This window comes from Felis catus, chromosome X (genome assembly GCF_018350175.1).
Source record: "Felis catus isolate Fca126 chromosome X, F.catus_Fca126_mat1.0, whole genome shotgun sequence".
NCBI lineage: Eukaryota > Metazoa > Chordata > Mammalia > Carnivora > Felidae > Felis > Felis catus.
In genome coordinates, this window is record NC_058386.1 from 71,974,345 (window position 1) to 71,993,034 (window position 18,690).

Here is an 18,690-nt window from a genome sequence, read left to right on the forward strand (position 1 = left end):
CCCCCGCCCATCCCCCAGCCAAAATCCCAAAGAGAACCAGTTCCTGCCAGGGAACTTGCTCTCTCCGCCCAAACACCCAACTCTGTGCTTCTGAGGAGCCAATCCTCCGGCAGCGGATCTGACTCCCTCCCGCTGCCACAGGGCCCCTCCTGAAGTGGATCACCTAAGGAGAAGCGATCTAAGCCTGCCACTCCTGCCCCTGTGCACCTTGCCTACCCACCCCAGCTAATACTCCAGATCCCCAGCATCACAAGCCTGGCAGTGTGCAAGTAGCCCAGACGGGCCACACCACCCCACAGTGAATGCCGCCCCTAGGAGAGGGGAAGAGAAGGCACACACCAGTCTGACTGTGGCCCCAGCAGTGGGCTGGGGGCAGACATCAGGTCTAACTGCGGCCCTGCGTACCAACTCCACTTATACACCACAGCACAGGGGAAGGGCCCTGCAGGTCCTCACCACGCCAGGGACTATCCAAAATGACCAAGCGGAAGAATTCCCCTCAGAAGAACCTCCAGGAAATAACAACAGCTAATGAGCTGATCAAAAAGGATTTAAATAATATAACAGAAAGTGAATTTAGAAAAATAGTCATAAAATTAAATGCTGGGCTTGAAAACAGTATACAGGGAGCAGAGAATCTCTTGCTACAGAGATCAAGGGACTAAGGAACCATCACGAGGAGCTGAAAAACGCTTTAAACGAAATGCATAACAAAATGGAAACCACCACGGCTCGGCTTGAAGAGGCAAGGGAGAGAATAGGTGAACTAGAAGATAAAGTTATGGAAAAAGAGGAAGCTGAGAAAAAGAGAGATAAAATTTCCAGGAGTATGAGGGGAAAATTAGAGAACTAAGTGATACACTAAAAAGAATTAATATACGCATAATTGGTATCCCAGAGGAGGAAGAGAGAGGGAAAGATGCTGAAGGGGTACTTGAAGAAATAATAGCTGAGAACTTCCCTGAACTGGGGAAGGAAAAAGGCATTGAAATCCAAGAGGCACAGAGAACTCCCTTCAGACGTAACTTGAATCGATCTTCTGCACGACATATCATAGTGAAACTGGCAAAATACAAGGATAAAGAGAAAATTCTGAAAGCAGCAAGGGGTAAACGTGCCCTCACATATAAAGGGAGACCTATAAGACTCGTGACTGATCTCTCTTTTGAAACTTGGCAGGCCAGAAAGAATTGGCACGAGATTTTCAGGGTGCTAGACAGAAAAAATATGCAGCCGAGAATCCTTTATCCAGCAAGTCTGTCATTTAGAATAGAAGGACAGATAAAGGTCTTCCCAAACAAACAAAAACTGAAGGAATTTGTCACCACTAAACCAGCCCTACAAGAGATCCTAAGGGGGACCCTGTGAGACAAAGTCCCAGAGACATCACTACAAGCATAAAACATATAGACATCACAATGACACTAAACCCGTATCTTTCTATAATAACACTGAATGTAAATGGATTAAATGTGCCAACCAAAAGACATAGGGTATCAGAATGGATAAAAAAAAAACAAGACCCATCTATTTGCTGTCTACAAGAGACTCATTTTAGACCTGAGGACACCTTTAGATTGAGAGTGAGGGGATGGAGAACTATTTACCATGCTACTGGAAGCCAAAAGAAAGCTGGAGTAGCCATACTTATATCAGACAAACTAGACTTTAAATTAAAGGCTGTAACAAGAGATGAAGAAGGACATTATATAATAGTTACAGGGTCTATCCATCAGGAAGAGCTAACAATTATAAATGTCTATGCGCTGAATACCGGAGCCCCCAAATATATAAAACAATTACTCATAAACATAAGCAACCTTATTGATAAGAATGTGGTAATTGCAGGGGACTTTAACTCCTCACTTACAGAAATGGATAGATCATCGGGACACACGGTCAATCAAGAAACAAGGGCCCTGAATGAGACATTGGATCAGATGGACTTGATAGATATATTTAGAACTCTGCATCCCAAAGCAACAGAATATACTTTCTTCTCGAGTGCACATGGAACATTCTCCAAGATAGATCATTTACTGGGTCACAAAACAGCCCTTCATAAGTTTACAAGAATTGAAATTATACCATGCATACTTTCAGACCACAGTGCTATGAAGCTTGAAATCAACCACAGAAAAAAGTCTGTAAAACCTCCAAAAGCATGGAGGTTAAAGAACACCCTACTAAAGAATGAGTGGGTCAACCAGGCAATTAGAGAAGAAATTAAAAAATATATGGAAACAAACAAAAATGAAAATACAACAATCCAAACGCTTTGGGACGCAGTGAAGGCAGTCCTGAGAGGAAAATACATTGCAATCCAGGCCTATCTCAAGAAACAAGAAAAATCCCAAATACAAAATCTAACAGCACACCTAAAGGAACTAGAAGCAGAACAGCAAAGGCAGCCTAAACCCAGCAGAAGAAGAGAAATCATAAAGATCAGAGCAGAAATAAACACTATAGAATCTAAAAAAACTGTAGAGCAGATCAACGAAACCAAGAGTTGGTTTTTTGAAAAAATAAACAAAATGGACAAACCTCTAGCCAGGCTTCTCAAAAAGAAAAGGGAGATGACCCAAATAGATAAAATCATGAATGAAAATGGAATTATTACAACCAATCCCTCAGAGATACAAACAATTATCAGGGAATACTATGAAAAATTATATGCCATCAAATTGGACAACCTGGAAGAAATGGACAAATTCCTGAACACCCACACTCTTCCAAAGCTCAATCAGGAGGAAATAGAAAGCTTGAACAGACCCATAACCAGCGAAGAAATTGAATCGGTTATCAAAAATCTCCCAACAAATAAGAGTCCAGGACCAGATGGCTTCCCAAGGGAGTTCTACCAGACGTTTAAAGCAGAGATAATACCTATCCTTCTCAAGCTATTCCAAGAAATAGAAAGGGAAGGAAAACTTACAGACTCATTCTATGAAGCCAGTATTACTTTGATTCCTAAACCAGACAGAGACCCAGTAAAAAAAGAGAACTACAGGCCAATATCCCTGATGAATATGGATGCAAAAATTCTCAATAAGATACTAGCAAATCGAATTCAACGGCATATAAAAAGAATGATTCACCATGATCAAGTGGGATTCATTCCTGGGATGCAGTGCTGGTTCAACATTCACAAATCAAACAACGTGATACATCACATTAACAAAAAAAAAGAGAAGAACCATATGATCCTGTCAATCGATGCAGAAAAGGCCTTTGACAAAGTCCAGCACCCTTTCTTAATAAAAACCCTTGAGAAAGTTGGGATAGAAGGAACATACTTAAAGATCATAAAAGCCATTTATGAAAAGCCCACAGCTAACATCATCCTCAACGGGGAAAAACTGAGAGCTTTTTCCCTGAGATCAGGAACACGACAAGGATGCCCACTCTCAACGCTGCTGTTTAACATAGTGCTGGAAGTTCTAGCATCAGCAATAAGACAACAAAAGGAAATCAAAGGCATCCAAATTGGCAAAGATGAAGTCAAGCTTTCGCTTTTTGCAGATGACATGATATTATACATGATATTATACATGGATAGACTCCACCAAAAGTCTGCTAGAACTGATACAGGAATTCAGCAAAGTTGCAGGATACAAAATCAATGTACAGAAATCAGTTGCATTCTTATACACTAACAATGAAGCAACAGAAAGACAAATAAAGAAACTGATCCCATTCACAATTGCACCAAGAAGCCTAAAATACCTAGGAATAAATCTAACCAAAGATGTCAAGGATCTGTATGCTGAAAACTATAGAAAGCTTATGAAGGAAATTGAAGAAGATTTAAAGAAATGGAAAGACATTCCCTGCTCATGGATTGGAAAAATAAATATTGTCAAAATGTCAATACTACCCAAAGCTATCTACACATTCAATGCAATCCCAATCAAAATTGCACCAGCATTCTTCTCGAAACTAGAACAAGCAATCCTAAAATTTATATGGAACCACAAAAAGCCCTGAATAGCCAAAGTAATTTTGAAGAAGAAAACCAAAGCAGGAGGCATCACAATCCCAGGCTTTAGCCTCTACTCCAAAGCTGTCATCATCAAGACAGCATGGTATTAGCACAAAAACAGACACATAGACCAATGGAATAGAATAGAAACCCCAGAATTAGACCCACAAACGTATGGCCAACTCATCTTTGACAAAGTAGGAAAGAACATCCAATGGAAAAAAGACAGCCTCTTTAACAAATGGGGCTGGGAGAACTGGACAGCAACATGCAGAAGGTTGAAAGTAGACCACTTTCTCACACCATTCACAAAAACAAACTCAAAATGGATAAAGGACCTGAATGGGAGACAGGAAACCATCAAAACCTTAGAGGAGAAAGCAGGAGAAGACCTCTCTGACCTCAGCCGTAGCAATCTCTTACTCGACACATCCCCAAAGGCAAGGGAATTAAAAGCAAAAGTGAATTACTGGGACCTTATGAAGATAAAAAGCTTCTGCACAGCAATGGAAACAACCAACAAAACTAAAAGTCAACCAACGGAATGGGAAAAGATATTCGCAAATGACTTATCGGACAAAGGGCTAGTATCCAAAATCTATAAAGAGCTCACCAAACTCCACACCCGAAAAACAAATAACCCAGTGAAGAAATGGGCAGAAAACATGAATAGACACTTCTCTAAAGAAGACATCCGGATGGCCAACAGGCACATGAAAAGATGTTCAGCATCGCTCCTTATCAGGGAAATACAAATCAAAACCACACTCAGGTATCACCTCATGCCAGTCAGAGTGGCCAAAATGAACAAATCAGGAGACTATAGATGCTGGAGAGGATGTGGAGAAATGGGAACCCTCTTGCACTGTTGGTGGGAATGCAAATTGGTGCAGCCGCTCTGGAAAGCAGTGTGGAGGTTCCTCAGAAAATTAAAAATAGACCTACCCTATGACCCAGCAATAGCACTGCTAGGAATCTATCCAAGGGATACAGGAGTACTGATGCATAGGGCCACTTGTACCCCAATGTTCATAGCAGCACTCTCAACAATAGCCAAATTATGGAAAGAGCCTAAATGTCCATCAACTGATGAATGGATAAAGAAATTGTGGTTTATATACACAATGGAATACTACGTGGCAATGAGAAAAAATGAAATATGGCCTTTTGTAGCAACGTGGATGGAACTGGAGAGTGTGATGCTAAGTGAAGTAAGCCATACAGAGAAAGACAGATACCATATGGTTTCACTCTTATGTGGATCCTGAGAAACTTAACAGGAACCCATGGGGGAGGGGAAGGAAAAAAAAAAAGGTTAGAGTGGGAGAGAGCCAAAGCATAAGAGACTGTTAAAAACTGAGAACAAACTGAGGGTTGATGGGGGGTGGGAGGGAGGAGAGGGTGGGTGATGGGTATTGAGGAGGTCACCTTTTGGGATGAGCACTGGGTGTTGTATGGAAACAAATTTGTCAATAAATTTCATATATAAAAAAATAGGAAAAAAATGTTGAGTTTGTCTTACATTGATGGAGTACTTTGCTACTGCAAAAAACAAAAACAAAACAAAACAACAACAAAAACAGAGTAAGGATTAACATGTGTGTGAGTGTGTGTGTGTGTGTGTGTGTGTGTGTGTGTGACAGAGAGAGAGAGAGAGAGAGAGAGAACACCAAAAGTCCTTTTTGGAAATGTTTTCTGTCTGAATCTCATATATTTTTGTGGTTTGAGCTAGTTAATATTGTATTTTGCAGTATTTTGTTAAAAGCCCTATTAGTCAGCTTTTAAACTGCATTTATACTTGGGGTGCCCAGGTGGCTCAGTCAGTTAAGTGTCTGACTTTGGCTCAGGTCATGATCCCAATGGTTTGTGGGTTCAAGCCCACATCAGGCTCTGTGCTGAGCCTGGAGCCTGCTTTGGATTTTATCCCTTCCCCCTCTCATGCTCTCTCTCTTTCAAAAATAAATAAACATTAAAAAAATTTAAACCACATTTATAGTAAAAACAACAATGGCAATATCTTAGGCAACATTGGAAAGTAATATGTGAGATATATTGGGTGACTTGAGAATAACTTATCCTAATGTTTGATGCCTTGTAAGTCTCTTCATTGTGGTGACAGCTTCCAAATGAAGCTGACTTCATTATTCATTACAATGACTGTATTACGGTATAACATGAAAGCCAGATACTGACTTTATATTTTATTATTTTATGGATTAATACTTACAACTGCAATTCTGGCACTGTTCACACTAGGGTGAAGAATGTGCAGATAGAACAGGTTAGGTGAATAAGTTTAGCCTCAACTTGTCAGTTAAAAACACTAATAAATCTGTGAGAAAAGGAACACTAACAAATCTGTGAGAAAAGACAGCCTAGATTGCAAAGGTGGCTGGTTTTGTTAGTACAGCCACTCTTTAAGAGAGTGCACTGATGGTTATATAGCCTGGTGTAAATAACAGGTAAGAAAAAAACTCTACTGAGGGTGGGGGTCTTCTGTTTCTTTTGGTCTCCTGGAAGCTATGGAAATGCTAAAAAACATCAGATCTTACTCTACATCTCTTAGCTCTTTACCCCTTTACCTCTCTGGGCAGAGACTTAACCACTTCACATTCTATAAAATCTTAATTCTGTAAATCACCATCTCAGATCTCAGTAGCATGTATGAATACGAGTAATCAAATGTTGCTTTAAGGACGGGGGTAACTTTGGGTTTCTTACAAGTAAGCTGTATTGCAAAGTGCTGCCTTGAAAATAGAATCTAAACTAAAAAGTAGTCTTTTATGGTTTTAATGTTTGCCATAACTACATTGGGAAATTTAATAGAAAGGAAAGTATTGGTTTTTGTTAATCAATGAAAATAGTCTTTAATGTAAAATTCTATCACTCTTGGCAATTAAACAAGATTTATGAGGCAAATGTAGCAAGTGATGGTATTTCCAAAAAGAGTACATTTTTAACCTGATCTTTGTGTGTTTTTCAACAGTTCCAGGCCCGGCAGGCCTCCTAAGCGTTCTTTGGGAGTGTTTCAGGACAATGCTCGCCTTCTGCCCCATTCAGTCCCAGGCCTTTTATCACCAGGACTAATCACTCCGACAGGTAATAAAACCCATCTGATGATCAGCCTTGTCTGTTCATGCTGCCCAGAATTAGAAATAAACTAATATTGATCTAACTGCCTTGTCCTTCTGAGCTTTTCAAGCTGTACTAAAGGTTACATTATTGAATTTTTAAAGTATTCATGAAAACAGTTTTGTTACTCCAGTGACTCAAATCAAATGGACATGACTCTTTAAAAAAATTAATTGTCATTTCCTGGCAGGAAATCCCTTTCAAGACCTTATTGTATGTATGTTTTTATGTGTTGCGGCAGGGATGAGGGGCACTAGCCAAACAAGCCTTGTCTCAAAACCTCCTATAGGATGCAGCACATCTGCTCACTTATATTTCTCAATAATATATATTTTTCTTTGTTTTTAAGGGTTTGGGGCATTTGTGTATCATGTCCAAGTTTTACTCGAGGCTAAAAAGTAGAAAGAAGATGTAGCTTTGATAGAAAAGCTTTCTTATTAGAAAAGACAACATCCAAATGGACATTGTCATAAATAATAATTCAGTGTTTATTAACACTATGATAAATAGCATATCCCTAAAAACACCACTTTCATAATTTAGCATTGAACTTTTTTATTCTCTGTAAAAGAGCTTAATAATGCATGAAACACTTAAAATAAGCTTAATATTTCTTTAACTGAAACTTTAAAAATCAGTAAAGTTATTACATGGTAAAAAATGAAAATGAACTTAATGATAATGTGATATTTATACCTTTAATAACACAAAATTTTATAAAGCACCTACTGTATTTGAGTATTATGTCTAAGGTAATAAAAATTATATGAGTATCAGTACTTGCCTATAGTTGAACTAGAGAGAAGGACATGTAAACTAATAACTATAATAAAGTATGATATAGACAATAATACAAATACATACCGGGTGCTTTAAGATCATATAAATGGGAGAAAACTAAATCAATTTAGTAAGTTGGGAAATACACACAGGGATGGAAACTTTGGAGCTATGTTTTGTAGACTGAGTGTTGGATAGAAGGTAAATCAGTAGAAAAACATTCTAGGCAGAGAGGAGACTGTAGACAGATATACACTGATGAGAAAGAGCCTAGTGTGGGGAAATATCAATTAAGGCGAAGAGACTAGAGAAGATATTTGAGGTGGGAGACTCATAGGCAATATGTTTAGAATAGAGAGGGTGGGAAAAGCCAACTTGTGAAAGTAGCTCTTTATTTATCAGGTTTAGCAGTTTAGGATTTTCCCTATAGACCAGTGGTGTCTTTCAAGGACTTTCCTTATTGCTGACATGGAATTGGGGAAGTACTTCCAGAATCCCCACTTTTGCCTCAGAATATTATATATTCTAGTTCACATAAGATTTTGTTTAAATTTTTAAAAAGTCTGTTGTAGATAAAAAGAACCACTGCTAAGAAACGGTAAATGTTCTGAAAACAATTATTGTGGAGTTTAAGTAGCAATGAAAGCAACAAAAGGAAGGAAAGTCACTTGTTACAGTTCAGGGGAAAAATACTGAGGACTGGAACTAAAGAAAGTTCAATACAATGAAAAACATATTTAGAATGGCTTAGTAATTATAATTAATCACACTTGATAATTGACAAAAATGGAGAGTGAGAGGATGAAGTCTAGGATAATTCATGTCTAGCCTGGGTAACAAGCTGGATGATGGTGTCATCCAAGACAGAGAATTTAGGAAGAGACACAGGTTTTGGGGGTTAGAAAATTATTTTTTAGAGTACATATTTATAAACAAATTCTCAATTTTTCCTGTGCATATAAAAGAATATAGAAGGGATAACGGTGCTCAATAAATGATAATCTATTTCTTGACTTATAAAATAAAATACATTGATAGAGCTTAGAAATAGTACCGTGTAAATAATCAGACCCACGTTCTGATTTTGAGGGAATGTGTAGATGAAAGAAAAAAAAGGATTTTTAGGGGTGCCTGAGTGGCTCAGTCAGTTAAGTGTCCGACTTTGGCTCAGGTCATGATCTTGCTATTCGTGGGTTCGAGTATGGCATTGGGCTCTGTGCTGACATCTCAGAGCCTGGAGCCTGCTTTGGCATCTGTGTCTCCCTCTCTCTCTGCCCCTCCCCAACTCGTGCTCATTCTCGCTCTCTCTCTTTCTCTCTTTCAAAAATAAATAAATATTAAAGAAAACAGAAGAAAAAAGGATTTTATTTTATTCTTTTTGGTCTTATTTATTTATTTATTTTTAATATAATTTATTGCCAAATTGGTTTCCATACAACACCCGTGCTCATCCCAACAAGTGCCTTGAAGTTAATGTACTCTTGAGTAACCTATATCTGTTATCTGAAGAAAATCAGTAATATATGTTAAATTCTTATTATATACCAGGCATAAGTGTTAAGTGTTTTATATGCACTTCATTTAATCTTCACTGTAGCCTTATGGATTTAGTCTTCATTTTTCAAGTGAACAATTTATGGCTCACTGAGTTTACATTAATTGCTTAAGGTCACAAAGCAATTGAGTGGCAGAATTGGGTTTCAGACCCAAGTCTTTTAAACTCCAGAGTCCATACTCTTTCCTCATCTTCACGATGTCATATAGTACATGTGAGAATCCAGTCTGAGGCTTTCACCTTCTCCTAATTTACTTGGCATATATATTTCATTTTTCTTAGAGCCTCCTTCCTTGCATTATTAGGGCCTTGGCCTTCCTCCTACAGCTTGGATTTATCACACTGAGAGCCAATGAGAGAAAAATCCTCAATTCTTAATTCTTTGCTTGTTCCTAGAATGAAATGATAGAGATAGATAAGATATTGAGTGGGGAAAGGCATGAGCATTTCTGTCTAAAAGACAAAAAGTAGAGAAAAAACATTAAATAGGGGGAGATGGAGGAATCTTCACAGCTCGATAGTAATTCCTCTCCTTAATTTACATGACTTTATTTTACAAGCCAAAGAATATTCTACTCACCTATAGTCAGATGTAAGAAGAAAACGTTGTGTAAAACCAAGTGGAAATAATTCTAGGATTATGCATTATTTTGGATTAGACATACCACTTCACTCCTCCATTAACAAAGATAATTGACAATAAACTCTCAATTTAGCTATCAACAAATTTAATATTTGACATTATACTTACTATGCCTTTCAAGCTTAACTTTCATTAATTTCATTAATTTTATTTATTTATTTTAAGTTTTATTTGAATTCCAGTTGATTTTTTGTAGTTTCAAGTTTTTATTTCAATTCCAATTAGTTAACATACAGTGTAATATTAGTTTCTGGTGTAGAATTTGGTGATTCATCACTTATACACAACATCCAGTACTCATCATAGACAGTTGCTATTTGTAATACAATCTGTTATGGATTGAGATTCATCCTCACCCCTCCCCCACAACGATTATTGAAATATTTTACAATACTTTTAGTTCCAGGTACTTGTGTCTCAAAATATTTTTTTGTAAAGAAAGATACAATGTTATACAGTTGTGTGTAATTTTATATACAACATACAAATTAATTATTGAAAAGAGTCTGCTGGGGCGTCCTGTTTCAGTATCATATGTGTGGAGAAGACCCTCTGAATCCTGCTAAATTTGCCTAAGTAACGGAACTTGTTCTATATTTGTTTGTATCATTTCTTTCCATTTATAACCTAAATATGGTGTCTAAAGGTAACAATATAGAATGATCAGGTTGTCTCTTTTAAGATATTATGATGTTTTTTTATGTTACTTTTGTTTTTAATTTGTTGTTTTCCCCCAGCCGTTGCCAGCAAAAAACTCATGTAAAAAGGATTAGAAATGGTTAAGGCGTCATCATTTGATTTATTTAAGAAGAGTTCTCAATTTATTAAATTAGCTTGATATATACATCTTTAAAAATGCAGAATAATATCAAGTGTGCCATATTGTTATATCTGCTTAGCATAAAGGTAATTTATTTTACTTTGTATTTTCATATGATTTTATTTCCTTTTCTGATGTAATTTTTTTTTTCATTTCAAAGATGTTCATTTTCTTCTTGGCTATATTTCCCCTATATAATGGAACCTGATTCATTCAAGCTCCTCTAATTCAGGATTTGAGATAATTCAGACAGTGGCTATGCTAAAGTCTCCAATATTAATAAAAATACCTTAGCAAACAAAACTATAAACAAGAAAGAAATGTACATGGGTGTGAGTAAGTGCATTGGTGTAGGGTTAAAAAACTTGAGAGGTTTAAATTTACTTAGGGACCTAAAGACTACTTCAGCAAGATCTGATTCTTTATAAATAATCAACATACGTACTATTGAAGATAGGTTTTTTTTTTCACTAAAGTAGGACCCATAGGATCTATTCTTAAAAATATTGCCTGATATTCATTTAGATATTATTCCTATGTAACTATAGATAGATATAGTATCTATCTCTATTTCTATTAAATATATATATTAAGATTATATATATTAATATTTCTATTATATATATTCACTCTTTTTATTTAACATATATCTATTGAGTATATTGGGCATTTATTCTGCACCAAACAATATGAGAGAAAATTATAACACCTTAAAATAAAATGCATTTTGTGAGTCAGAGTTTTTCCAAATTTCATCCAGCCTTTTCCTTAGTTATTACAAAATGATGAAGTTTGTGTTTTACCTTCATATATTGAACTGCTTGATGTTCTGAACATCTCATGTCTCTCTCTTGGTTCCTATTGTTCAATTCACATCATAATTATTCATAGTACATTAATACATAGTAATCTTATTTTCTGGTATTTTTTCAATAAAATCCTTTGGTATATTAAGGGGAAAAGGAGAAGAAATATTATCCCCATCTTTCTCTGCAGCTCTGCAGAAGTACTAATATCCTTGGATCACACTGAAGGGATGGATTACCTGTGTATACCTTTGAATTTCCCAAAAGATGACTGCTTGCTTTTCTTCAGCTTATGAAGCATTTCAAATAGATGTGGAATTTGGCTTGAGAGAGATTTAAACTGGCAGCTTACAAAGAAGTAATATAGTGCTTTAGATGAAATTCTGTAGCGTTCATTTCCTAAAAGGTAGCAGATTCTTCAGTTTTGTTTATTTTTTATTATATTTTTTATTTTGATTCTAGCTCTATTGTGGGAAAATATTTTCATGAATTTCAGCTCAAGTCCCTGGTGAAGAGACCAGTCCACAAACCAGTGAAGATAAAATGCAGTAATAGTGGCTACAGCACTCAACTCAGAATTGTCAGAACCATAAGTAGAATCATGCCAAGTCTTGGCAGTGTGATGCCAACTTTATGATATGATCATAACTTCAATTATCCTGATACCGCTTTTGAATCAGTTTCCCTTCTTTTTCACAATGCATTTCATAATCTCACTCAGTTTGGAGGCTAAGAAGTGGTCTTAAGGAGCACAGAAAGGTCCTAGGCTTCTCTTTTATCAGTGTAAAAAGGAAAGCTCAATCTAGAAAAAAAATCAACCTTTTGATGTTTGATTTAAAACATGCCTGTTTATATGACTTTCCTTGGGTTTTTCAATGAGCATTATTGTAAAGCATGCTTCATATCACACAAATGGTACCTGCTTTTATGTCATTAGATTTTCTTAGTTATTTCTTGTGTGTTCAGGAAGACTATTGGTTGAATTACTAATATTTTCTAACATAGAGTGCAGTTTAGACTTAATATGCAATTTTACTTTCTTTACTAAATAAAAAGCTTAACTACATCAGTTTGATAGCAAGAACCCCATTCATTCTATTAATTGAATCTGGGTTTCCCAAATCTCAATTTCTTTGTTATTTTTTTTTCTATATGTGTTCTAAGTATTTTAATATAAAAATGTCTTCACCCAATTTTTTTTTAGACTTATGTAAATTATTTTCGTCCTGCATGAGAGTCTCACAGAGCAGATTCCTTTGCTGATTTTCAATGTAGACAGATGGGAAAACTTTGAATTTAAGCAAACCTTACAGGATGGTGGTTGTGGTGATGATGATGATGATGGTGGTGGTGGTGATAATTTAAATAATGCTTTTATAAAGCACTTCTATATCTTTAATGTAGCTCTATGTGTATGCATATACCTAAACTTTAACTTTCAAAAGAATGATTTTAAAATTTTTTCTCATTTGATCTTTTCAGCAATCCTGTAAAGTTAGCGTTAATATTTCTGTCTAACAGATGAATAAAATGAGTTTTCAAAAGTTAACTGAGTTGCTTCAAATGTGAGAGACAGTAAAGTATGAAGCCAAGTCTCTTGACCATTAATTTATTTTTCCCCTTTTCAATATTTATTTTACTTTATTTTTTAAGTTTTAATTTAAGTCCTAGTTAGTTAACATACAGTGTAATATTAGTTTCAGGTATAAAATACAGTGATTCAACACTTCCATACAATGCCTCATGATCATCACAAGTGCACTCCTTAATTCTAATCACTTATGTAACCCATCCCTCCATCCACCTCCCCTCTGGTAACCATTCGTTTGCTCTCTATAGTTGAGTCTTGACCATTAATTATAAAAGCTGAGATCTCTTGAGCATTAATATCATAATTTTATAAATACACGGAACTACATCTCTCATGCAAAAGCTTGGTGTTGAGAATTTAGGCTGTAAATCATTATGGTTGTATCAGAACTACTTAGGTATGAGAGATAAGATGTCAGGTATGTCAGAATAGGAATTCCTGGAATAATCCATGTAATTAACTGTTGGTGACTGCATAACTTCAATAAAATAAAACCTTGATGTTTTCCTTTACTTTTTTTTATCATTTTTATAGTATTTTATAGTGTGGGAAGCTAGTATAATTAGATGTGTCTATAATTTTTCTTTCCAAAGAGTATAAAAACAGTCTTCTGAATGACTGCAACCTACCTTTCCTGTAAAGAAAGGTAACAGTTATAAATTGTTCCTGTTGTGACAATTCTTGAGTAAATAACTTTGATATGTATGGATTGAATTAATATGGTCAAGTTAATGAGAAATACAAATGTTGCCAAACTCCACTAGTTTGAGTGCAATGCTATTTTTCATTTACAGTTCTAACTCCCATCTGTGTTTAGAGGATCACTGATGACTACACACTGTCATTGTGTTAAGTGATATATCCCACACTGCCCTGCTTTCCATCTAATCAATCCTCAAACCATCCCCAAATGAGATCTTATAAAAATCACAAAGTCACAGCACACCTGTACCATTCATATGAGGACTTTAAGAGACAAAACAGATGAACATAAGGGAAGGGAAACAAAAATATAAAAACAGGGAGGGGGACAAAACAGAAGAGACTCATAAATATGGAGAACAAACTGAGGGTTGCTAGAGGGGTTGTGTGAGGGGGGATGGACTAAATGGGTAAGGGACATTAAGGAATCTACTCCTGAAATCATTGTTATACTATATGCTAACTAATTTGGATGTAATTAAAAAAATTAAATTAAATTAAAAAAATCACAAAGTCACAAGGCAAATCCAGTGTATTGTAGAAAGACACATTCGCATCTCTAGGGCTCACATCCAACTTCATTTTCCACATCACACAGAATTTCCATAAAATGAAATACACAACTCTTCACCTACTACATGTATCATTTCTTCAGTGCCTGGTCTTTATGCTGACTTACTTTTCCCAGGGGAGAAATCATACATTTAAATAGCACAGTAAAACTTTCCATTGTATAATATGCTTGAAAGATGATAAGCTGCCTCGTGACTACTTTATTTTATTGGATTCAGTAGATGGCTGTATTGAAATAACTCATTATATTAAAGTGTGTAGTTAGGAAAACACACTAAGTATCAATAATTTAAGGAATACTACAAAGCAAAAATAAATTTCTTATCATTTCCTATTAAAGTGATAGAGGATAATAAGAGTTAAAATCTACAGGCATAACCTTCATATTGTGACTAGAAATGAGTAACAAAACATAGCCTTGATACATAGTGCCCAACTACAAAAAAATCTATAGGTCATAAGATATCATGCCTCTGTGATCAACCCAAAGTTGGGGGTAGGGGTTGGTTACTGTGGTGTTGGTGGTGGTGAAAATTTTTTGTGTGACCTCTGGCTCCCCTTTTGCAATGTATAAACTTTGGATCATGTTGTCAACTCATTTTATTTATATTTAATATAGGTAAAATCCTGAGAGTTCGCAAAAATTTTCATTGTACACTTGTACACATGACTGAATCAATATAGACAGTACCTTTGTATTGAGCTTAAAAATGTTATTAGTGTATGCTTTTCCTTTCATGAGTGCTTTCAGTAATTTTAATGTACAGCTGGAAGTGCCAGGTAATAGTTTTTTAAATCTTTATATAAAATAAATATGGGTTAGTAAATAATTTGATATACTCCTTGTATATAATCGCTAAAAATAAAAAGTAGAATTCCCTTGCCTTTGGAGATGTGTCAAGTAAGAAATTGCTATGGCTTGGTTCAGAGAGGTTTTTTCCTGCTTTCTCCTTGAGGGTTTTGATGGTTTCCTGTGTCAGATTCAGGTCCGTTATCCATTTTGAGTTTATTTTTGTGAATGTTGTAAGAAAGTGGTCTAGTTTCATTCTTCTGAATGTTGGTATAATTATACAGTATTTTATTCATATATTTCCCTCTTGTAGTTTAAAGTGATATAGAATACAAAATTATGGAAAATTATGGAAAAGAAGAGGAAAAAATATTGGATCACAAATGTAGACTTAGGGAACTCAGTCACTCCATAAAGTATAATAACATTTGCACCATAGGAGTCCAAAAAGAAGAAGATAGGGTAAAATTGGCAGAAGGTTTATTTGAGCAAATTATAGCTGAAAACTTCCATAATTCTATAATCTTGGGAATTATCTAGACATCCAAATCCAGGAGGCACAGATAACTCCCATCAAAGTCAACAAATGCAGGCCAACATCAAAACATATCATAGTAAAATTTGCAAAATTCAAAGATAAGGAAATAATTTTGAAAGCAACAGGGAAAAGAAATCCCTAACCTACAAGGGAAGACAAACAAGTTTAGAAGCACAGCTAACTATTGAAACTTGCAGATCAGAAGGGAGTATCATGATATATTCAAAGTGGCAAATGGGAAGAATGTGCAGCCAAGCATACACTTTCCAGAAAAGATGTTATTCAGAATAGAAGGAAATACCAAGGGTTTCCCAAACAAATCTAAAGGAGTTCATGACCACTAAACCATCCCTGAAAGAAATATTAAAGGGGGCAGTTTGAGTGAGAAAGAAAGAACAAATGTGATAAAGACTAGGAAGGAACAGAGAATATCTCCAGAAATACCAACTTTACAAGTAACACAATGGCATTAAATTCATATATATCAATAATCACTCTGAATATAAATCATCTAGTGCTCTAATCAACAGACATTGGGTATCAGAATGGATGAAAAAGCAAGACCCCTGTTTATTTTGCCTACAAAGACTCATTTTAGACCTAAGTTACCTGTAGATTGAAAGTGAAAGAATGTAGATCCATTTCTCGTGAAGATGGACATCAAAAGAAAGTCTGAGTAGCCGTACTTATATACAATGAACTAGATTATATGGCTGTAACAAGAGATAAATAAAGCACTATATCATAATAAAGAGGTCTATGCAATAAAAATAACTAACAATTGTAAATATTTATGCCCCAAACTTGAAACACCCAAATATATAAATCAATCAATAACAAACATAAAGAAACTCATTGATAATAAGACAATAATTGTATGGGACTTAAGCACCTCCCTTACAGCAATGAACAGGTCATCTAAGCAGAAATTCAACAAGGAAGCAATGGCTTTGAATGACACCCTGGGTCAGATGGACTTCACAATTACATTCAGAACATTTCATCCTAAAGATGGAGAATATACATTCTTTTTTAGTGCACGTGGAACATTCTCCAGAATAGATCATCTACTGGGTCACAAATCAGGCCTCAACAATTACAAAAAGACTGAGATCATACCATGTATATTTTCTGACCACAACACCATGAAACTTGAAGTCTACCAGAAGAAAAATTTGTGAAGACCACAAATTCAGAGACTAAAGAACATCCAAGTAAAGAATGAATGGATTAGCCAGGAAATTAAAGAAGAAATTAAAAAATACATGGAAGGAAATAGAAATGAAAGCACATTAGTCAAAAACCTTTGGGATGCAGCAAAAGTTGTCAGAAGAAGAAAGTATATAGAAATAGAGGCCTACATTAAAAAGCAACTAAAGTCTCAAATGCACAACCCAACCTTACACCTCAGGGAGCTAGAAAAGGAACAGAAAATAAAGCTAAAAGCCAGCACAAGAATGGAAATAATAAATATTAGAGCATAAATAAATGATATAGAATAAAAAACAACAGTAGGACAAATCAATGAAACTAGGACCTGGTTCTTTGGAAGAATTAATGAAATTGATAAACCTCTATCCAGACTTCTCAAAAAGAAAAGAGAAAAGACAAAAATAAATCATGAATGAAAGAATACAGTTAACAGTGAACACCCTGGAAATACCAACAATTATGAGTATATTATGAAAAATTATATGCCAAACATTGGGCAAGCTGAAAGAAATGGATAAATTCCTAGAAACATATCAACCATCAAAACTGAAACAGGATGAAATAGAAATCCTGAACAAACCAGTAACCACCAAAGAAATTTAATCAGTAATGAAAAATCTCCAAACAGAAGTCCAGGGATGGATGGATTTCCAGGGGAATTCTACCAAACATTTAAAGAACAGTTAATAACTGTTCTTATAAAACTGTTCCAAACAATAGAGATGGAAAGAAAACTTAGAAACTCATTCTACAAAGCCAATATTACCTTGATTCCAAAACCAGATAAAGAACCCACTATAAAGGAGAAATGCAGGCCAATATCCCTGATGAACATGGATGCAAAATTTTCAATAAGATACTAGCAAATCAAATCCAACAGTACATTAAATGAATTATTCACCACGATCACGTGGGATTTATTCCTGGACTGGAAGAGTGGTTTAATATTCACAGATCAATCAATGTGATACACCACATTAAGAAAAGAAAGGATAAGAACCATAAGATCATCTCAAAAGATGCAGAAAAAGCAGGTGACCAACTATAGTATCCATTCTTGATAAAAGTTCTCAGCAAAGTATAGATAGAGGGGACATACCTTAACATAATAAAGGCCATATATGAAAGACCCACAGCTAATATAATCCTCGCTGAAGAAAAATTAAGAGCTTTTTCTCTACCATCAGAAACAAGACAGGGATGTCCAGTCTCACCACTGTTATTTAACATAGTACTGGAAGTACTATTCTCAGCAATCAGACAAGAAAAAGAAATAAAAGGCTTCCAAATCAGCAAGGAAGAAGTCCAACTTTCACTACTTGCAGATGGCATGTTGCTCTCTATATAAACTCAAACGACTCCTTGAAAACATTTCTAGAGCTGAAACACAAATTCAGCAATATCACAGGATACAAAGTCAACCAGCAGAAATCTGTTGCATTTCTATACACCAATAATGAAGCAGCAGAATAGAAATCAAGGAACCAATCCCATTTACATGCAACAAAAGCCACAAGAAAACTAGGATAAACCTAATAAAAAAGGTAGAATATCTGAAGTCTGCAA

The 18,690-nt window shown here is 35.5% G+C and overlaps 1 protein-coding gene across 1 annotated transcript in view; it reads left to right on the forward strand.

Moving 5' to 3' along the window:
- The window catches only part of DACH2 (dachshund family transcription factor 2), a 742,450-nt gene that overhangs the window by 427,957 nt on the left and 295,803 nt on the right, over positions 1-18,690 (forward strand). Inside the window, exon 3 of the mRNA XM_019824052.3 lies at positions 6,969-7,081. Within this exon, the coding sequence (XP_019679611.1) occupies positions 6,969-7,081 (113 nt within the window). The remainder of the gene's footprint in view (positions 1-6,968; positions 7,082-18,690) is intronic.